The sequence below is a fragment of the Canis lupus genome, chromosome X (genome assembly GCF_003254725.2).
Source record: "Canis lupus dingo isolate Sandy chromosome X, ASM325472v2, whole genome shotgun sequence".
Taxonomy (NCBI): Eukaryota; Metazoa; Chordata; class Mammalia; order Carnivora; family Canidae; genus Canis; species Canis lupus.
Window position 1 is genome coordinate 83,189,856 of NC_064281.1, and position 23,483 is coordinate 83,213,338.

Consider the following 23,483-nt stretch of genomic DNA (forward strand, 5'->3'; position numbering starts at 1 on the left):
GAATACACATTCTTTGTTACTAGCTAAAAGCTGGTAAGAGTCACTCCTGCCTCTTCAGCATTAGGCTCGGACTGGAGGCTCCAAGGAAGCCTTCCTCCCAGAGACAGGTTGCTGAATCCCTACAGCTCTGGGCTAGTTCGGAGTTTTTCTTCTCTGAGCAAAACCAAAGGCCAACCAAAATATCTCACAACCTTGGGAAATGGGGTTGGGAGAGCTCTTGTTTATATCATAAGTACAAGGGAAGAATTAATAAGCAAAGAGAGCCCAAGGGACCTCTTGCTGACAAAGCAGTCTCCTACTGAAATGAAACAGAAGACCCCATGTCCTCTCATTTCCTCGGAGCCCCTGAGGGAGGTTGATTCTCTCACCATCTCGAATCCCAAAGGCTAATGAAATGTAGATGTGGATTAGAAATGATGTGGACCCCCCAGGAAGGCTGGGGATCAAACCAGACCGATTCTAACTCATCTCTTAGTCCCTCAAGTCCTTCATGCCTCCAACAGTTGCTATCTGGGCAGGAAGACTTCCCGGATTTCCCTCTCTGGCCCTGCCCTTCACCCCTCCTGGGGAGCTACCTTACTACTCTCCTGTGCTCACGTATGCTGTTTGCCATCCCAAATTGAATGTGGGCATTGGAGTGCCCTATCTTAAGGAATGTTGAAGTTACAGCTAAGGTAGGGGATGTTGGCCATGAAGAAGAAATTGTCTTTGGACATGTCTGTAATAGACATGTGTTTATATGTATATCCCATTCTGAGCTTCCTATAACTCCGAGGGCTGGCAAAGAGCAAGGGCATGAGAAGAAATACCCGACTTCGAAAGAACTGTTTTCAGATTTCTGCTGCAAAAGTCATTCTGGGGATATACAAGATTTGGGAGTCTCTCGACTTTTTTCTTTGATCTATTTCTTAAGACCCCAAGGCCAAAATATAAATTGGGTAAAGTCAATGTTTAGCACTTCCACGTGGCCCTGCCATAAAGAGTCTGTTTCTGGTTCTTGATACCCTTAGCAATGCCTCCCAAGAAACACCCTGGTTTTAGATCTCATTCTCTCAGAACCTCTTGGGTTTTCAAGCATCAAAATAAGTAAGCTGCCACAGGGAAAGAAAAATCAATCTCATACAAATAAGAGAGGGTTGGGGCACCTGGGTGGCTTAGTGGTTGAGCGTCTGCCTTTGGCTCAGGGCATCGTGATCCCAGGGTCCTCGGATGAAGTCCCACATCGGGCTCCCTGCAGGGAGCCTGCTTCTCCCTCTGCCTGTGTCTCCGCCTCTCTCTGGCTCTCATGAATAAATAAATAAAATATTTTTTTAAAAAAGAGAGAGGGTTATGGGAGCCAACAGGTAACCAGCCGGGAACCCCCTTCCTTGATGACCCAGGAAGACCATCCTCTCCTCTATGAATTATTCTGTGCTTTGCTTCTAAAAAGTGGTGCTTTTGTATGTTTGGGGTTTTGTTGTCATGTTAATCTTCTAATGTGATCCTTAGTTGCAGCCAGGGTGAAGAAGCCCTTGAAGGGATGAGCTTGACATACGGGAGAACACAGAAGTAAAAGAGAACGGGAGACTCCTGCTGGAGTAATCCGGTAAGACAGGCAAAGAGATCTCTGGGATCCAGGAACTCAATACCCAGCTGACGTTTTGATTTGAATAAGAGTAATATCAACAAGGTGTCATTTTAGCAAGGTTAAGTTTGGCGGGTTTCTCTACCAGCAGTGATGGAAGGAATAGGCTTGGCAAGAAGCTGGTTAGGAGGTCGGTGTGGTAGTTCTAGGTGAAAAGGCCTGAGGGTTCAATCGGTGTGGTACGAGTGGGGAGTGAATAAGAGATGAACTGTAGGTACACGCAGATGCCACGTCTCTCACAAACAAAGCTTTGCTGAAACTACAAGTGCATGTACACATTGAAATATACTAATCTGCATTTGGGTGGTTTTTTTTTTAACATTTTATTTATTTATGAGAGACACAGAAAGAAGGTAGAGACATAGGCAGAGAGAGACGCTGGCTTCCCATGGGGAGCCGGATGTGGAACTTGATCCCAGGACCCCAGGATCACCACCTGAGCCAAAGGCAGACACTTAACCACTGAGCCACCCAGGCGCCCCACTGCCAAACATTTTTAATAAGCTCCAACCATACTCTTGTACTTTCCAATCAGCTTTCTAGTACTTTCTTCCTAAACAAGCCTGCAAAGATGACCAAGCCTTTAAAGAATAGAGACAAAGGCAAGCAGGGGAAAAAAAGCCAAATGGAATAAATTGGCTCTGCGGGGTAAAGAAAGCTTAAAAGAAAAACTTAGAAATGACTGCTCAACCACAGAAAGCTTCAAAAAAGGAACATATAGGAAACAAACAAAACCGCCAGCTCTTCAAAACATGATAGCAGGAATAAAACATTCAGGAGTTGAACTAGCCAGTAGAGGAAGTCTCCCAGAAGGTAGAATTTTTTAAACTATGAAAAATAGGAATAAAAAGACTATTAAAGGATCAGCCCAAGTGATTCATCATTGGGACAACAGAAGTGAGAGAGAGAGAGAACACAAAGGAAACAGAGAGAAAGAAATCAATTAGATAATTCAAAATAATTCCCCAGAAGAGATGTACTTGGGTTTCTGGGTTGAAATGGCCTAGTACAACAGATGAAAACATACGCACACGAAAGCACATCGTCATGAGATTTCACAGAACAGATTTTTATGAGCTTTGGAGAGGAAAATCGAGTCTTATAGAAGGGGTGGGAGAAATCAGAATGGCTTTGAACTTGGGTGCCTGGGTGTCTCAGTGGTCGAGCATCTGCCTTTGGCTCTGGTCATGACCCCCGGGTCCTGGAATCGTGTCCCACATCAGGCTTCCCGCAGGGAGCCTGCTTCTCCCTCTGCCTGTGTCTCTGACTCTCTCTGTGTGTTTCTCATGAATGAATGAAGGAATGAATGAATGAATGAATGAATGAATAAATAAATAAATAAATAAATAAATAAATAAATAAATAAAATCTTAAAAAGAAAAGAATGGCTTTGAACTGCTCAAGCTAACACTGGATGCTTACTAATGTCAATGGAATAATGCTTTCACTGTGGAGGGGGAATTTTCCATCTTGAATGCTACACCTGAGCAAATGACCAATTCAAGATCTCACACATACCTCCCATATCTCCCTTCTCAGTAAGCTACTGTAGGATGTGTTTCTTCAAAGAGGGAATAATTCAAGCAGCAGAAAGACGTGGGTTAAGGAAACAGGTGGAGGGAACTCTAAGGATGAGAGTGGAGTTAGAGTCTAAGATACTGGAAGGATAATCCTACAGTTAAGGAAGGTGGATGATCTAGCTTGAAATTGTTCAGAAGGTTCTAGAAGACATTTATTCCAGAGATGAAGAACTGCTCAAATTCGAATTCTTACTATCTGCAAATCTCAGGAGGGATGACTAGTGGTGGAGGGTCTGGGGTTAAATCCTTTGTGACAAGTACACAGAAAAAAACCCAAGCCAATGTGAGAGAGGCTTATTGCCATCAGGGGGTTAAAAGTGCAGGAAAGGAGAATTAATCATGGTTTTCCTATACGCCTTCTAGCTTTGAATAGCACAGCTATTATCATTTAAACTTATCAATTTAATTACATACCTACATTGACAGGATGGGGAGTGTGCCTCTGCAAAGCGAGAGGTCAATAAATAATGACAAGGCTGAAAGGTAGCAACATACCCACACTATTTAGATACAAGAGAGTAAAATACCAAAACAAACCACCAAAAGTTGAAAGCGGTTGTCTATGAGGTAGAAAAACTGGGAGGGGTGAGGGCCAGGAGTCGCTCTCTTGCCCAGGCTTCGCAGGGCAGTGGGATTTAAAACTGTGCTTTCAAGACTGTGGCCTGCAGAGGCTGTGGAGGTGTGCTGTCTAGCAGGAGGACGAAATTACAGATTGGGTTCCTCAGTGGCACTAACTGCCTTTCAAATGCTCAACAGCCACGTGGGGCCAGTGGCTCCTAGAAGGGATAGGAGAGATTCAGGACATTTCCAACTTAACAGAAAGCTCTAGCAGATGGAGCTCTTCCGAGGGGTCCTGAAATCAACTGGGGGAGGGTCACGATCAGCATTTCAATGAATGAACTAGAATAGAAAGTCGGTAAGCATCTCATCGTGTTGGGTCTGGTTTTAACAAAAACAGGGTCACAGAATATTATTTTGCATCCATGTCAGCATGTGGACACAGTATTGAGGATTGCAGTTAAAAAAAAAAAGTGGGCACCTGGGTGGTTCAGTGGTTGAGCATCTGCCTTTTGCTCAGGTCGTGATCCCCGGATCTTGGGATCGAGTCCTGCATTGGGCTCCCCACAAGGAGCCTACTTCTCCCTCTGCCTGTGTCTCTGCCTCTCTCTCAGTGTCTCTCATGAATAAATAAATCTTTTTTTTTTTTAGTTGTAAAACGCTTTTTTAAATTATAGGGGCAGAACTCTATTTTTTTTTAAGAGAGAGCACAAGAGAGTGGCAAACTCCTTATACCCAGAAGAATCCTCACTTCTTGTGATGGTGTCATCCACAGCCTCATATCCTTCTTAGAAACTTTGGGATCTAGGGCATCATTAAAAACCCACCTCAGGAGGCACCTGGGTGGCTCCTGTGTTACGCGTCTGCCTTGGACTCGGGTCATGATCACGGGATCCTGGGATGGAGTCGCAAGTTGGGCTCCTTGCTTCGCAGGGAGCCTGCTTCTCCCTCTCTGTCATTCCCTCCCCTAGGCTTGTGCTGTCAAATAAATAAATAAAATCTTAAAAAAAAAAAAAAGCAAACCTGAGACAGCACAATCACAACTGAAAGCTAGATGTGATGAGCCCCAGGAAACATTACACTCCCTCTTTTGTCTGTCATTCACTTTTCCCTATTTGCAAAGGGTATCTTCCTTTGAAGTTCTGTCTTTTTTCTTTAATATAGGAAGAAGAAACTGAGGCTAAGAGGGCATCATGCGATTTGTCCAGGGTTACAAGGCCAGTGATAGAATGAGCCAGGCCTCCTCACCTCTGTATCCAGAACTCTCCAGTCTTCAGGGACTGGCAAGCCTTGAAGTCTTAAAGCCCTGAGTATGCTAATAAGCAAATATGTGAGACCACCTCACCTGTGAAGATCGTCTGGCTACAATAACGATGATGTCGGCTAACATAAGGTAATCCAAACACTTTACGGGGACTAACGTGTTTTAACCCTCTCGACCACCTGATGGGGTAGAGCCTATGATCAACAAACCCCATTTGCTCAGATGGAAAAAAGTAGTGGACCAGTGTTCCTGACACTTGCTCAGTCACACTGCTAGAGAGGAGGGGCAGAGCCCGAAAATAGCCTGAGGCCATCCAGTTCCTGGACTCTAACACTGTTTCATATGCACCCTCATAGGTCTCAAATAGATTAAGGAGCCTACAGGTAACAGTTACCATTTAGTAGCACTTCCTAATGATCCACACACCAGGACTGTGCTTTGTTTCACAATATCGGTAGTGCAAAGGAGTTCTACTTTATTAACTGTAGCAACGTAAAGGTTTTGGGTTCAAATTCTCCAAACCAATGGATAGGATGTATACAGGCCAGGTTAACTGCTTAATGCAACTCCATAAACCTACAGATGAATGCTTTGCAAATATGTGTTTCAAAGTCTGGCTAAGGGGTGCCTGGATGGCTCAGTCAGTTAAGTGTCTGCCTTCAGTTCAGGTCATAATCCCAGGGTCCTGGGACTGAGACCCACATCGAGCCCACATCATCATGCCCGCATCATTGGGCTCCCTGCTCAGCAGGGAGTCTGCTTCTCCCTCCCCCCCTGCTCTTGTGTGCCCTCTCTCTCAAATAAATAAAATCTTTAAAAAAGTAAATATAAATAAGTCTGGCTAATAGGGGTGCCTGGCTGGCTCTGTCGGAGGAGCATGTGCCTCTTGATCGCCGGGTCACGAGTTTGAGCCCCATATTGGGTAGAGAGCTTACTTAAATAATCTTTTTTTAAAAAATCACCTAATCTAAAATAAATAAATAAAGTCTGGCTAATAGTATTCAAACCTGCAGGTTATGTCTTGGCGCATCATTAGGCACAAATCGCCCTGATAACATGAGTAGATTTATTTTTTAAGATTCGAGTGCAAACTTAAAAACAAGAACAAACCAAGCTTTTCACTAGGAATAAACACAAAAATTGAAGTAACAATCTTGCAATCATGCATTTTAACAGAAAGTACAAAATATGAATACGTTCTAATTTGTAACTACATTTGAAAATTAAAATATTTCTCTGAGTTCCAAATACCACACAATCATTAACCTGCTCTCTCATCTTGTCACCTAAGAGACATTTGTCATGTGCTATCAGGAAAACACAGGCAAGGATTTTTATTAATCAGTCTTTATGCCAGAAAGAAACATTATTCTCCTCAACTTTTGACTCTTTGAATCATTCACCTGTATCTCAGTTCTGAAAAGCCATACAATTATAACCTCTGTTCTAGGGTAAAAAAAAAAAAAACAGCAGCAGCAGTAATACAAATATCAAGGAGGCAAGATAGTTTCATGTCATTAAAGCAAAAGTCACAAGTGTTCGACTTAGAAATGTACAGAATTGTAGTAAATTTTTAAAGTACAATTTCATTTGATGGCTGACATGTCATAACAACAGTGAACAATTTCAACAGGTATAAAAATGTAGGATTAAAATCTTTAGGCTCAAATACTTGAAAAGTCACTATGAATATGGAGAGATTGGTTTACATAATACCATGTATTTTTTTTCAATGAAAAATCAGGGGGTAGAGTAGTGGCATCTCCCTGGTCCCGTAACAATATTTGGAGTTTCACAAAGAATTAGCAGCACCCAACTTTAAGTGTTAGTTCCATGTTTCTAAAGGACCTGTACAACAGATTAGTTGGCAGTGTTCTAGCTTTCAGGAGATGGGAATGGGCGGGGTGCAAATATTGGAGTATGCATGCAATTCATATAGTTAAAATCACCATTCCGAAAGGGAAAACTATTCACATATTAAAAAAAATCTAAGGAAATCATCCTTAAAGGATCAACAGTGGAGGGCCTGAATAGGAGGAGCTGAATAGTAGTCTACTTGATGACAATGGTTCTTCACCCTTCAAAGGCAAGTTGGAAAGAATAAGAATACTCACACACCTGTCACTTCAGAGAGAGCTTGCCTCGAATTTAACATTGCAGAACACTGAACAGAAATCTTTACAAAAACCTTCATTCTTGCTTATAATAACACCGGATTATTTTTTTTCCTTTTCACCACCATATACATAACATTTAAATATTTTCATTATAAATATCTTAGAGCAAAAAGAATGTATTTTGTTGCAGTGGTGGCCCACATCTGTACAAAGCAATGTAAGCAACATATATATGTGTGTATATATATATATATATATATGTATATATATATATAAAATGATTAAGAAAAAAGTGCAAAGAATAACAGTATTAAGAATTTTTGCTTTTTACAGTAACTATGGTTCAAGTGTGATAATCTGTCAACTACAGAATCCCGGATTTGAATGAAAGATTTAAAAAGAAGCCCACATGCCAAATTACTGCCCAAGAATCAGTCCCTTATTGAGGACCCTCCCTTGGCCCAAATCGAGCATTTCCAGTTTCTAAACTCCTCCCACAGTCAGGAAAATAGTGGTAATGGTGTGTTCTTCCCCCCTCACTTCCTCAATTTCATTCAAGTGAAGTCATCATTCAGGGATTTGAACAAGAGATGGGGGAAGTCATTCCTCATAACCCGCTTTGCTCAAATTAAAGCTAAATGAAAGGCTTTCTGAAATCAACTATGGATCAAGGATGAAATCAGCAACAGCAAACAGACCTTGAGCTACAAGAGTCACTGAATAAGAGGATATTTTAAAATCAATCCCTGTTACCAAAGGTAAATTCAGAACTAAAATTCATTCCCAGGTTCAGTGCTGTGCAAGGGTTGGAATTCTAAAGACTTAGGATGCCATCACCTTTTTGCATGAAGAAAAGGCTTCCTGTTAACATGGGATTCACTTTTGATCACCTCACTCTTGGTCTCAGCCCTTTCTTTTGAACAAACATGGCCAATTTCCAATAGTCTTGAAAATGTACTTTGCCCTTAAGTCACTCAAATCATGACAGCCGCTGATTTTAAAACCTCCAAGTTTCAGAAAAGCAGTTCAATTTCCCTTTAAATATATTACTAAGTATTTTTGGTGTGTTTAATGGTTGTTGTATTCAGACTTTGGGCACTGTAATTATTCACAATAGAATGGTTCTTCATCTAACCTATGCCAACAATTATGAATCCTAAAATGGTTTCCAAGGTACTACTAGTTGATTCTGTCTATCATATTACAACTGAATTTTGCCTTCAAGATACATGGTTGGAAAGAGACTTTTAAAGTCCTACAGCACTTCTGCGTTGAGTAGTGTTAAAACATATTTTTTTTGTCATGCTTACTATTTTAAGCTTCTTCTGAACTAGGAAGACAACAGACATCAGAAAATGCAAATTGCCGCAAACTACGTTCGACTCTGACTCCAATTTATTTTGTTCCACATTAAATATGTTCCTTGAAGAAAACAGATATATTTTCAGCTAATTTTTAAAAAAACAGGATTTTTGTTCTAAAATTAATAACACAGCTCAAGGGAAATGACTCTTCACGAGAACTAGGCAAAACTAAGTTAAAGTAGACTCAACGACTATTTTAATCACTTTTGGTTTTGTTTTTTTAATTACCATGTCTTTAGAATGATATACGCCTTATATTCTGACAGCTCAACAAGGCTGAAAATTCTAGAGCTGAAAAAAAACACCAGGCCACCTCCTGTATGGCTGTAAGTGAGCAGCAGCATTCTATTTGCCCCCATACATTCGCTCGATGTCTTTGAGGTAATGGTTCTTCAGCTCCTTCCTCTTGAGTTTGAAAGCATCAGTGACCAAACCAGTTTCCGGCGTCCATGGCTCTGGACTTAAGCGAACCTTGATTGGAATTTCAAATCGCTCCAGTTTCACTGAAATGAGAAGTGAGGGGAAGGCAGGAGGAGAGGGAGAGACAGGGGAGAAGGGAGAGGCGAGAGGCCAGTTAATTAGTAAGGATCCCAGTACCTTACAATGTCATTGTAGAATTCTCAAAGTGTACATGAATTGTTTCAGTTGAATGTACTTTTAGCCTGCAGTTTCTCATTTTATTCTGCTATATATGCAAACCCCCTCCTCTTCAGAGTCTTCCTATTTGTTGTGTCCTCTGCCTGGGATGCTCTTCCCTGTTGGCAGCTGCGTGGCTCACTTCCTGACTTCACCCAGGTGTCTGCTCAAATGCCGCGCCCCGGAAGCGGCTTCCTTGGCCCTTTGGCCCTTGTGTCCTCTTTGCCTCCCTGTCCTCGGGCACTACATCTCCTTCCAGATACTTCTCACCACCGAACAGATTACATGTATCTGCCTCACCCACTAAAACACAAGGTCCATGAAACCGAGGTTTTGCTTTGTTCACTGCCTTGCACAGGGCCACCGTACAAACCCTCAATAAACACATACCTATGTATTCATTTGTTTGCAGAAAACTACACCTCTGGACAACTGTTCTGCATGAGCTTTATTAGACGGTCAAATAAGAATCAAAAGGGGGAATGGGGAGTTTCATACTTTGATGGGATAAGAATTTGAGGCCTCACATCCTGTGTCTGCGTTAACCAATTCAGCGCATGTGGAGAAAGATGCAAGAAAATAAGGCCACAGAATCAATCAATAGAGCACTTCGATAATTTAAAATTCAATTATAGTCCCTCAACTACTTATTATTAATACAAGCTCATCCCTAGTATCCTGAAAGCCTTTTGACAGCAGTGTAAATCTGCAGAGGAGCTTTATTTTATATGCAATTATGTAAAACAGCAATTATGAAGGAATATGCATCTGTGTGTGTAAAATCTGCTAAACAACCTAGGTGACTTGAGAGACCACTTGGCATGGGTGACAAGCCAAAACCTCAAATTCATGGAAGTTTTTGACCTAATACTGGTCTTGAGTTTCAGGAAAGCTTTTTTGTTTTGTTTTTTTGAGTTTCAGGAAAGCTTGATTCGATTTACTGAATTTCTCATTAAAAAGAGAGAAAAATATAAAGCTGAGGGGGGAAAAATAATCTTTCAAACTATGGAGAACCAAATTCCTAAAAATAATACCTGAACCAGCAGTAAAAGAACATGAAACTTGTTTGAATTCTCCACATCTACTCTGTTGACACATTACGGCTCAGTTATGGGGAGGTGTCTGAAAGCTCATCTGCTGAGATCACACTAGGATCTCAAGGAAACCTTTACATTCTTAAGTACAGATCTGGCTCCGGAACCTTTTTATTTCATGACTTTCCTCATTTACATAGGCCCTATTCATAAAAGTCACTGTATTTAATTTTTATTAACTAAATTCTGGTTCAAAGGCGGGGAAAAGGCTACATGAGAGGTTTCATTTTGGGAACTCCTAAATATCTAGTGCCACAAGATTTAGAGAACAATGGGCAATTACCCAGTTTCTGATAAACAGGATATGCTGCCAGCAAGTACGAAAGAGCACGGGGAAGGAAAAATAAACAGAATTTTACACGTGGCATTTTATCAGAAACACCTACATTATGAAATATAGCCTGCAGGTGGCAGCAAATGTTGGTTTTTCAAGCCACTGGTAGTTATCAATTGATTATAATAATTGATTATCAATTATCAACTAATTTACAATTGGTTGTAAAACTACTACTTTGTATTTTTTAATGAGATTTTATTATTTTATAAAAGAGAGAGCACAGTCATGAGTGGGTAAGGGGGAGTGGAGGGGCAAAGAGGGAGAGAGAATCTTAAGCAGGCTCCACGCCCAGCACAGAGCCCAACCAGGGGCTCCATTCATCCCACAACCCTGAGATTAAGACCCTTAAGCCAAAATCAAGAGTCCAATGCTTAAGTGACTGAGCTATCCATGCACCCCTATTACTTTGCATTCTTATGATAGATACTACCTATACCTGAAACCATGTCCATAGGGTTAATGAGGTTAAAACAAAATTTAAAGCTTATTTTTCAGCCACCTGCTTCTCCCTAATCAGCTACTGTTTCTTTCCAGACCCCCCACTAATAAATCCACTAGCCCCCTCTGCAGAGGCATACACTGAAGGTCATGGGTAAGGCTCCAGTCTATGAAAAAAATGAGGCTCTGCATTCCTTCCCCGGAGGTAAAGAGCCAAAGGAAGGCCCCATCTAGTTTATACTGGTTCATGGAGCTTACACCTAGCCCCTCACCTTGTCTTTAGGTGACCTCCTGAAAGCAGGGGCCAGATTTTGTCTCATTTTTGTGTTAAGTTTCCACCCCAAAGTGAATATGGGATGTATATTACATATAGGTTTGCTCAATGTGCATGCTCCATCTTAAGAATCATAAGTTTCTGGTGCCTGGGTGGTTGAGTCAGTTAACTGTCCAACTGTTGACTGACCAAATTTTTTTTCAAAGATTTCCCTTCATAAACTCTCTATAATTTTTTACATTGATTTGTTCCTCAGTTTTTTCAAATAACCAGTTTCATTGTAAGACTAAATAATTATCTTTCAACAAAAACAAATTATCATTCTTCATACCTGTTTTTCTCATTTCCTTTTTTTTTATTTTTCAGTTTTATTTTAGTCCCAGGATAGTTAAGCTACAGGATCATACTAGTTTTATTTTTTAATATTAGTTTTAATATTAAAAGTACAATGGAATAAGATTGGAATTTGGTTTTTCTCCCTGTTAAGATGACAAAAACCTGTTCTCCTTGTGACAACACTGGAAACACTGACTATATCACTAAGGCTTAGATCAAAATGTCCTATTTGAGGGCAATGTACATCATCAACCCAAATGTGACCAGATAGCTTTCAGGAACGAAGGTCAACTTTAAGGATCCAGTAGAGCCCCTTGGAGATACCAGCCTGATATCCTGCTTCCAGAGTACCCAGAAGCCATTCCAGGTGAGTAAAGGAGGTCACTTCCTGGCAGGTGCAGGAACCTCAGGATATCTCAGGGACCTCAAGAAGGGAGGAATTCACCCAGATCTATAGATATTGCAGGAGAGTCTGATAGCAAATATTTGGCCTGGCTTCTGAGTCTCAAGAGGCTATTAAAAGTTCAGTTCTAAAATTCCTTATGAAAAGTTCCAGCAATAGAGATTTAAAAGAACGTACATGGCCAATCACTACTCTTGCTGCACTCAAGTAAAAAATTAGGCTAAGTTAAAAATGAATTCATTTTACAAATAAATTAGTTTTAAAGTGGTAATCTTTGTGCATGTTAGATGCTAGTTCTAATGAACTATTTCTAGGTGTTTGTCATTTCCTATAAAATGAGGCTGAGTACTGAATTCTCCTGGCTTCCCTTGACTTGAAATCATTTAAAGTTAAAACTGCTACAACGACCGATGTTTAGACAATACAATCTTCTTGCATGTTGCCGTGTGAGCCACTCGGAGAGAACACCAGGGACTAAACTACAATCCAGGAGATCTGTCAGATGGCCACTGCCTGCCATCACTCTAGCTAAAGATGCTTCAAGCCTGACATCTAGAAATCTTCTCACTGGCAGCTCTCAGGACTTAGACACTGGCTTCATAATTGGCTCCAACCATTAACATGTGTTTTTCTTGTTTCCATAGAAATGTCACTTATTAATTACTTGATTGCTTACATAACATAGGCCTAAATTTGAGAGCCCACCTGCAAGACCACCTCCTGAAATGAAATAGCTGCTTAACTGAACTGACCTCAAGACTCAGACTGTGCATGAGATATGTGGTACACTTCTTCCCCAAGGTACAGAACAGAACAGGTCAACTCCAGCTACAATGGAACAACGTTGATCTGTGTGCTGTTTTTCTAAGAAAAGTCTTGGCCAAAAGGGAGATCTCCCCATTACTCCTAACCAGCCCTGAGGGAGCCAGGTCTTGGCAGCTGGAAAATAAGAGAAATCTACTGATTTAAAGATCTGGTTCCCCCCCCCCCCCGCCCTTCTCTACCCCAAGGAAATCATAAAGAAACCAGTCACTGCACTAACCCTCTTAAACCTTTTTATGCTATATGTTGACAAATTGAACTCTAATACTAATATGAAAAAAACCTTATTATCAAACAAAATGGGAATCATTGGAGTTAACGTGCCTGGTTACCAGGAGGACAGAATCTGACGCTTGTTTGGGAGAACATTTTTATCCTGGTAGAGAATCCAGGCTCATGAACATATGATTGAGAATCTTACTATCACCTTAGGTGCGTTCACTGACAAAACTGCTCTCGTCACTGTTGCCCAACAGAAAGAAAATAGATTTGTTAGCCAAGGTAGTGTTTGATAACTGTATTGTTCTGGACTATATTATCCTTGCAAAACAGGCTAGGATATGTGCCATTTCTACACAATTGCAGTGTATATATAATCCCTCTAAAGTAAGAACTCATTTAGATAAAATAAAAATCAGAGAGCATGACACTTGGCTACAGTGAATTTGCCAAGAGGTGTGTTGAGAAATCAAATTTTACTGGACTCTTTCCCTGGATCCTAGAAGAGATGAGGTCAATTCTCCAGGGACTAATAAGATTTGGGTTATCTTTACATTATTGTACTTTACATTAGTTAGATATGTAAAAATCAAATTCGCGTTCCAATATTATTGTAAAACAATCAAAAAAGGAACTAATATTCTGGTCACTCCAAATGTCCATATTAAGCCAAGTACAAGGAATTTTTCCAACAAAGTACAAAGTTGCTTCATTCCTCCAATCACTAAACTGTGCTCTTTTCCAGCAGGAAGTAGCCAGAGTGGTCATTGTCCCAATTCCTTCAAGATTGAGGGCAGACCAGAACTCTAGGGAAAGTGAAACCATGCCCAAGAGATCAATGAGTTTGAAACTAGCAGGAAATTTAAAGCTTGTTTTTCAGGGACCTGTTTCTCCCTAATGAGCTACTGTTTCTTTCCAGACCCCACTAATGAATCCATTGGCCCCCTGTGCAGAGACATACACTGAAGGTCATGGGTAAGGTTCCAGCCTATGAACAAGCAAGGCTCTGCATTCTTTCCCCAGAGATAAGGAACCCCAGACCCCATTCAGTTTATACTGGTTCACAGAGCTTGCACCTAGCTCCTAACTTTGTCCTTAGGTGACCTCCTGAAGGCAGGAGGTCATTTTCGTGTTAAGTTCCCACACCTAAGTGAATATGGGATGTATATTACATATATGTTTGCTCAATGTGTGTGCTCCATCCTTCCTAAGTCTTATGTTTTCCTGCCATTTTCATCAATATTTGTGTATTTCCAACCACTATGATATTTTTAAAAACCCAAAAACAAAAAGAAAAAAAGAGAGAACCCTGTCCTCTCCCCCTTCGGGGAGGTGGATTTGAGGCTTGCCCTCCTGCCTCTTGGCAGCCTTGTTTGGCTGCCTCGAAAATCAACCCTTTTCTTCCTGTATACTCAATGTCTCAGTGATTGGCTTTGCTGTGTGATGGTACACAAAGTTGGGTCTGGTTAGGTAGCTCATACTTCTTGAAACATGAAGAGGCCCTCTATTAAAAATGTATGCTTACAGGCAGATTTAGCTGAACACAATCAAGACTATTTTATTCTTTTTGCATTAGGTCTCTGAAATAATCATTGGAAGCAAAAGATTGGCAAGGTAAGTGTTTTGTGGCACAGGGCAACTAGGACTTATATGTTGAAGCCCATAATTATTGTATATTATCCAAATCATTGTTTGATTTCGTGCCTCAGTCTAAGAAAGTTATGAGGACCCCACAGGTCCTAGAATTTTACTCCATTTTTCACCTGATTGTGATCCAGTTTGACTTTCCCCATTATTGCTTTTACAGTGAAACATACAAGGACAAATTACTCAAGTTGCATTTTACCCATTAGTACATTCGGAGAGTGACTCAGAATAACAGCCTATTGGCTAAAATACTTTTTGGAATACCACATTAAAAAATTAAGATCTCTATCAAAGAATATTCTGGTAGCCTGGTGACAGTAATATAAAAATTATGGTTTATCAATGGTACTATAACTGATAAAGCCATATTTAAGAAAAAAACATTAAGCCCTTGTCTTTATGATCATAAAGTAACTTAATTTTGAATCTGGTTATGTTAATAGGCATCTGTTATTTGAACCTTTATAGTGTCCAAAGTTAACTATAAGAATGTTCTGTTTTGGGGGGGTGCCTGGGTGGCTCAGTCAGTGAAGCATCTACCTTGGGCTCAGGTCATGATCTCAGGATCCTGGGATTGAGCTCTACTTTGGGCTCCCTGCTCAGCGGGGAGTCAGCTTCTCCTTCTCCCTCTGCCTCTGTCCCTGCTCAGACTTGCACGTGCTCTTTCTCTTTCTCTCTCTCTCTCTCTCTCTCTCTCAAATAAATAAATAGAATCTTAAAAAGTATTTCTTCTTGGGGAAAAACAGTTTTTTAACTTCAACCCAGTAACTAATATTAAAAACTAATAAGTGGAACCTAAATAGTAAATTTAAAAGAATAAATTCTAGTAGCCTAGTTAGAGAAATAGGGGTTGGTTTGTGTATCTCTGATAAAAGTATAAACTAGCTTTTCTGGGGGACAAGAAAGTTATGTGTCAACAGAGCGGGGAAAAAAGCCTTTAAAATATACATTTTCCTTGCCTCAAAAATTCCCTTACTAGGGATTCATACTAAAAAAATAAATAAGTAAATAAGTGAATATGCAAGATATGTGTTATATTTGTTTACAATGGGGCCCAGAGAAAGGAACTCACCTTAAAAGTCCAACAAAGAGAAAAAAAAAAAAAAAAAAAAAAGTCCAACAAAGACTCAAGTGGCTACTCCTATACCAGAAAACTATTAAAAATGACAATGCAATTCTGTATCTACAGACTTAGAAACATGTCACTGATGCTGATGGGTTGGGTATGGATACTGGAAAGAGTGTAACATTAACACCCAAAGACTAGTACTATAAAGTGATTTTTTTTACTTCCTCCTTTATTGATTTTCTGCACTGTCTAGTATTTTATGATGAATGTAACATAACACCTCATCAGAAAAGCGAGGTTTTCATTTTTTTAGGAGGGGAAGCAACAAGGTTAAAACTAGGTCGCTAGCATCCTCTTAAACATGAAGAGCTCACCGTTTCTCTCTGTTCCCTTAGAAAATAATTTACACAGTTTAAGATAACTTTTAAAATTAAAAGAAGGTATTAACAGCAAGGAAATAGCTGAAATGAGAGAGAGGGGACACTGGATGAGAGTTCACAGAAAATTTTGGAATATCCAAAGCAAAGAGAATAGCAGTAACTGATGGAGGGTCGAGGGAGCTAAAAGCTAGCTGCCGATAGACAGACAGATAGGCAGGCAGGCAGGTTTAGTTTTTGGGAAGGCTGACCTCGAGAGAGAGACTGGACTCTGAGAATACCAGAGGGAGTAAAGCTGAAAAAACAAGGTGGTTGTGGGGTAAGAGCCACCCACCCCACACCCAGTGTCTTTCCAGTGTCCTGTTTTTGGCTCCTGGAAGGGGCAGGTCAGGCTAAGAGCCTCCAGGCAGGAGACTCAAGAAGTCTTCTTGGCAGAAATGGGTTGATTTAAGACACTGAATCACCTGTCAGTGAAGCCCAGTAAGCTTTCCAAACAGGGTTCTAATGGTTCGTTCTGAAGCATGAGTGGCCAGACAAGGGGGCACAGGTATAGGAGAGGCTGTGGCCAAGCACGCAGGAAACAGGACTTGGGGGGAACAGACAACAGGGGAAGAATGCTTCAGAACAGGAGCCCCTTGAAACCCTCGGGGGAGTCAGAGACAACACACCGACCGCACTCATGACAGCAACAGGATGTGATCAGAAGAGCACAGAGAAGGAACACCTGGGTGGTTCAATGTTTGAGTATCTGCCTTTGGCTCAGGGCGTGATCCCGGGGTCCTAAGATCCAGTCCCACATTGGGCTCCCCATGGGGATGCCTGCTTCTCCCTCTGCCTATGTCTCTGCCTCTCTCTGTGTGTCTCTCATAAATAAATAACTAAAATCTTTTTTTAAAAAAATTTTTAAAAAGAATATGGAGAAGGTAGGAAAGAGCTTTCAAAATTCTAGAAGTTGGAACTTCAACAAACAGAAGAGATGAGAAACTGGAGGGCCTCTGCCAGAATGTAAAACAAAAAGGATGAGAGAGAAAACAAAAGAAGATAAAAGGTAATAAAACTAGAGCATGAAGGCAGGAGGCTCCCACAGTCAGGTGAAAGGAGTCCCAGATAAAGACACAAACACAAAACCTGGGGGAGAAAATCTATAAAAAGAAGAGCAAGCAAACAAAGATAAATGGATATTTCCCAGAACTGAAGGACAGAGATCTATGGATAGAAAGGGCCCATATCAAGTTGGTATACATAATGACAAGCCATTAGAGCTCTGCACCAGGGCACCTCATTATCAACTAGCAGGACAAAGATAGCCCATTCCAAACACAGGCTGGGTGACCAGTTAGCAGGGATGTTGTAAAATGCAATGAAGAACTGGATAGGCTATTCTACTATACAACATTTAAAGATCTTTCCAACATACAATTATAATATATATATGTACATACATAGAACATATAATTATATAATACATAGAATACATAGAATTCATGTATAATACATGGAATATACTATAGAATATAATATATCCTATATATAGAATATAATACATAGAATACATACATAATATATACATAATATATACATTATATATACATAACATATAGTATATAATATATATGTATATAATATATACATTATATATAATATACATAATATATAGAATACATAGAATACATAGAATGTGTATATATATAATTTTATACAAGATCGTTTTCTACATATATAATTTTTTTCAAGATGCAGGTTTTAAAAACCCTGTATTTTATTATTAAAACAAAATAATTAAATAGACACCTCAAAGAGCCTAATGCACAAAACATCATTAAAAAATGACTTCTAGGGACTTCAACAGACAAGCAATTTCTTACTTACTGGCACTCGCAGCTTCTCTAATTTCTTTCAGTATTTCAGCTTCCATGGCAGGGTTATTGCAGATATCAACCCAAGATCCTTCCACACCTTTCTGCTGTGCCAAAAGTGTCAATCTTTTCTGATTAGGAACCACAAAACTAATCACATAGGACTGATCGCTAAAAAATTAGAGAAAAACCACAAAATTGAAATTAAAATGTTGAGAACAATTATTTATAAGTTATTGACTGGAACAGTACACATAATTCCAAATACATAATTCTCTTGTGTGTTACAGTTTCATTAAGATGTAATAAAACCCACTGTACTAGCATAAAGACATTTAACCAATGGATAGAACAGAAAGCCCAGAAATAAACCCCTGCATATATATATGGTTGAATGAACTTCAATAACAGTGCCATCACAACTCAATGGGGAAAGGACAGTCTCTTCAACAAATGGTGTTCAGAGAATCAGATATCCATATACAAAGGAGTGAAGGTAGACTTAGCCATACCATACACAAAAATTAACTCTAAATGGATCAAGAACCTAAATATGTAAGAGGTAAAATTATAAAATGTCTACAAGACAATACAGGGGAAAAGATTCATGACACTGGGTTTGACAGTGCTTCCTTGGATAGGACACCAAAAGCATAGGCAACAAATGAAAAAAACTGATAAATGCGGGTACAACAAAAATGTAAATTTTCAACATATCAAAGGATACAGTCAATAGTGTGAAAAGTCAATCTGTGGAACTGAAGAAAATAGTGAGTGGTGAACCACTTCTCTGATAAGAAGTTATTATCCAGAATATATAAAGGATTTCTGTAACTCAATAACAAAAAAGAAACCCCAAGTAACCCAACTAAAACAAACACTTGAAACTGTAAAACTCCTAAAAGAGTATGGGGTAAGCACTTGACATCAATCTTGACAATGTGTACTGTTGGATTTGGCACCAAAAAACAAAAGCAATGAAAGCAAAAACAGACAAGTGGGACTATTTCAAACTAAAATGCTCTGCACAGCAAGGGAAAGCATCAATGAAATGAAAGGGCAACCTGCCCAGGTGCCTGGGTGGCTCTGTCAGCTAAGCATACGACTCTGGATTTTGGCCCAAGTCATGATCCTAGGGTCGTAGACTGAGCTCTGTGTTGGGCCCACACTCAGTCCAGAGTCGGCTTGAGGGTCTCTCTTTCCCTCTCTCTTGCCCCTTCCCACCCTCTCTCACTCAAATAAATAAATAAATCTTTAAAAAAATGAAAAGGCAACCTACAGAATGGGAGAGAAATATTTGAAAATCATTTATCTAATAAGGGGTTGATATCCAACATATATGAAAAAGTCCCTCAAGAGAAAGAAATCCAATTAAAAAATGGGCAGAGAAACTGAGTAGACATTTTTCCAAAGAAGACATACAAATGGCCAGCAGGCCTATGAAAAGGTCCTCAACATCACTCATCATCAGGGAAATAAGTGCAGCTCAAAACCACAATAAGATATCATCTCACATGTGTTAGAATGGCTATCATCAAAACAACAAGAGCTAATAAGTCCTGGCTTGGATGTGGAGAAAAGGGAACCCTCGTGCACTGCTGGGTGGAGATGGAAATTGGCTCAGCCATTATAAAAAACAGTGTGGATGTTCCTCAAATATTAAAAACAGAATTAATGTATGATGTAACAATCCAATTGTTTGGACAAAGAAATACAAATCCAGAGGATATGAAAAGACATTGAATTGATATCTACATTCCCACTTCACTGCAGCAAGTGTCACAAAAGCCAAGATATAGAAACAACCTGTGTTCATCAATAGATGAATGAATAAAGGACATGTGTTATATATACACACACAAAGAAGCATCATTCAGCTATGAGAAAGAAGAAAATCCTGCCATTTGTGACAACATAGATGAATCTTGAGTGTGTTATACTAAGTGAAATAAATCAGAGAAAGATAAATACTGCATGGTATCATTTATATGTGGAATCTTACCGAAAAAAATAGTGAAACTCAGAGACAGAGTAGAAAAGTGGTTGCCAGGGGCTGGGGGAAATAGGGACAGGTTGATAAAAGGGTACAAACTTTCAGCCAGAAGATAAATAGGGTCTGAGGGTCTAATGTAAAGCATGGTGACTACAGTGGGTAACACTATATTGTATAACTGGAAAGAAGGGAGAAAAAAATCTTTAATGGGCAAAGGACTTGACATTTCTCCAGAGAGGATACAGAAATGGCCAACAAGCATATGAAAAAATATGACAAGCATATGAAAAAAAATCATTAAGTGGGGAGATATCCCCTCACGCCCATTATGGTGACTCCTATCAAAAAAATAGGAACAAGTGTTGGTGAGGATGTGGAGAAAATGAATGCTTGTGCAGTACTAGCAGGAATGTAAAAAATAGTGCCACTGCTGTGGAAAATAGTATGGCGGTTCCTTAAAAAAATAAAAGTAGAACTGCTGTATCCTCTGGCAATCCCATATCTGGCAATCTCCATGTTCAGTGCCCAGGAGACACCACCCATCCGCTCTTCCTGACTTCAAGTGCCTCCCGTTGCCACTTGCCCATGACAAAGCCAACAGTCCATGACCTCCACACTCCAGAAAGTGGGCCTCATCCCCTTCCAGCTCCCAGCAGGCCCTGTTCATCCTCAGTCTCCCACTGCTCCACCATCTGGTCTTAGCCCCCAAAAAGGGCCTTCTCTCTCCCAGAAAGGCTGGTCCTCCTGCCTTCTCCACCCCCTGAATCCCCAGGGAGCTAAGGCAACATCAAGACCTATGGGCTCCTGTAACACTGTGAGGGGCTCAGAGCAGCCCCAATAAAATTCTTGAATAGTTAAAAAAAAAATCCCAAAAGAACTGAAAGTAGAACCTTAAAGAATTATTTGTATACCCATGTTCTGAGCTGTAATATTCACAATAGTCAAGAGGTGGAAGCCACCAAAGTTGTCCATCATTGGATGAATGGATATACAAAATATGGTCTATACATGCAATGGAACATTATTCAGCTCAAAAAAGGAAGGGAGGTTCTGACACCTGGTACAATACAGATGAACCCTAAGGACATTATACTGAGTGAAAGAAGCTAGTCACAAAAAGACAAAAACTGTAGGATTCTATTTAGATGAGGCATGTAGACTAGTCAAATTCACAGAAACAGGAAGGAATTGGTGGGAGCCAGGGACTGGGTCCAGGGAAAATGGGGAGTTGTTTAGTGGCTAGAGTTTCAGTTTTGCAAGATAACAAGTTCCAGATACTAACTGCACAATTATGTGAACATACATAACACTAGTCAACTGTATACTTAGAAATGGCTGAGATGATGACTTTTAGGGATGCCTGGGTAGCTCAGTGGTTGAACGTCTGTCTTTGGCTCAGGTCGTGATCCTAGAGCCCTGGGATCAAGTCCCACATCCGGCTTCCTGCATGGAGCCTGCTTCTCCCTCTGCCTGTGTCTCTGCCTCTCTCTCTCTCTCTCTGTGTGTGTGTCTCATGAATACATAAATAAAACCTTTTTTTTTTTAAAAAAAAAAGATGACTTTTATGTTCTGTGGGATTTTTTTTACAATTATGGTTTTTTTAAAGGGTGTGATAAAGCCCATAAATATGAATTCTATTAACATATCAAGAAAATGGCCCAATCTCTTAGGTATTTGATTTAGAAAACTTGTACCAGCTATGTTCTTAGGAAAATTACTTAACAACTTATCTCAGTCGTTAAGGATGTTAAGTGAAGTAAGTTTTCTGGCATGGCTAACTAAGTATTTATGGCAAAACACAGTTGGTGTCAAGGAATTAGTGAAGGGCAGCATGGGTGGCTCAGCAGTTTAGCGCCTGCCTTCAGCCCAGGGTGTGATCCTAGAGACTCGGGATCGAGTCCCACATCAGGCTCCCTGCATGGAGCCTGCTTCTCCCTCTGCCTATATATCTGCCTCTCTCTCTGTCTCTCATGAATAAATAAATAAAATCTTAAAAAGAAAAGAATTAGTGAAAATGTCTGAATCATCTCAAATGATCTTCAAGCTGTTGAACTTTCATAAATATGTTACATTCCCCAAAGCTGATGAAATGTTATTTATCTTATGATTATGAGTGATCAAAATGTTTTCCAGTTGTCCTTTTACTCTAAGTATAAGGAAGCACAAATGCAACTTTTAAAATTACCTTTTGGCAAAAGCACAGATGTTGTCAATGAGTGGACAGTTCTTCAGTGCAGCTTCCACCTTCCCGAGAGATACATATTCTCCTGCTTGTAACTTCACCAGATCTTTCTTACGATCTAGACGTCAGTTGTGAAGAATGTTATCCACAGTCTGTTTTCTTAAGGTGTGCACAATTCTGATTTTCTTTCAGTCTCACTGCCTTAATATTTATTCACAAAGATACTTCTCCTAAAATCATGTTATATATAATGCTTGTCCATACACATCAATTAAAAAGAAAATACCTAGCTGAAGAAGTACTGGCTCAAATGTTCTACCCCATACAGAATGCTTCAATATCTTATTATAATCTTAAATACCATAATAGACTTAATAGAAGGAACAGGATCCTGGAGCATAATTTTTGGATAACAGCTCTGCCCATTACAAGCTATGTGAGCCTGGGCAGGTCAGGTGACCTCCCCAATCCTCAATTTTATCAGAGATACTGATACCTACCTCATACAAGCATGTAGCACCATGTCTGGTATACAGAACATGGTAATAAACGTTCATTCTCCATTTTCCATATACGACATGATCTTGTTAAAATGACAGTGCTCCTGGCACAGGATGGCACAGCCTGAATTGGTTGCCTTACAACTTTGAGTTGAGTGCCAACTTGCCTATCCGTAGCCTGGTAACCCATTCTAGGTGCCAACAGAAACTGCCTTTGATTCCAGTGCAAATAAGGACCCATAAAAAGGGGGGCAGGGGTGGGGGAAGGAAAGGGACTGGTCCTATGGGGATTTCCCCAGCAGATCTAATTTCTAGATGAAGAACCACCTTTCCCAGGAACTAACTATATTCAGGTCAGATATGGGTCCAGAGATAGATTTAAATGGACCACTAGGATAGGACTGAGGAAATTTAATGGCTTAAGAAGGACCTGACTGGCACCTTACAGAATGGTCCTTTCCAGCTAACTAGTCACATTTTTATTTTAGGTTCTGCCTGCTTGAAGTGAATAAGCATAGGGCTATCTTGGAGTTAAAAGTCTATTTCTGTAGGCTCAATAAGGGCAGTGCCAAACCAACTGACATTCTCAGAAGAATGAATTGCTGTTAAGGATTTATAATTTTCCAAGGCTCAAGGATCGCTGGAGCCATAAAAATAGCCTCTAGGGAAAGTAACATGTCCACACTGCTTCTTGAGTGGGGAGGTAAATGGTGAGGAATTCTATTCTATGATATACTAGGTAGGGTATGTTAACAGTAGATGGTTATATAGTACACCATGTGTAGCTGACCAA

At 40.0% G+C, this 23,483-nt stretch overlaps 1 protein-coding gene across 4 annotated transcripts in view; it reads right to left on the reverse strand.

Moving 5' to 3' along the window:
• Positions 1 to 6,078: 6,078 nt before the first annotated feature.
• ACSL4 (acyl-CoA synthetase long chain family member 4) overlaps positions 6,079 to 23,483 on the reverse strand; it is a 79,592-nt gene continuing 62,187 nt past the window's right edge. For all 4 annotated transcript variants that reach the window (XM_025431460.3, XM_025431461.3, XM_049107941.1 and 1 more), the window contains 3 exons: positions 22,194 to 22,308; positions 18,029 to 18,186; positions 6,079 to 9,010 (listed from right to left, as the gene is read on the reverse strand). In XM_025431460.3, coding sequence (XP_025287245.1) covers positions 8,853 to 9,010; positions 18,029 to 18,186; positions 22,194 to 22,308 — 431 coding nt within the window. In that variant the 3' untranslated portion in view covers positions 6,079 to 8,852. The remainder of the gene's footprint in view (positions 9,011 to 18,028; positions 18,187 to 22,193; positions 22,309 to 23,483) is intronic.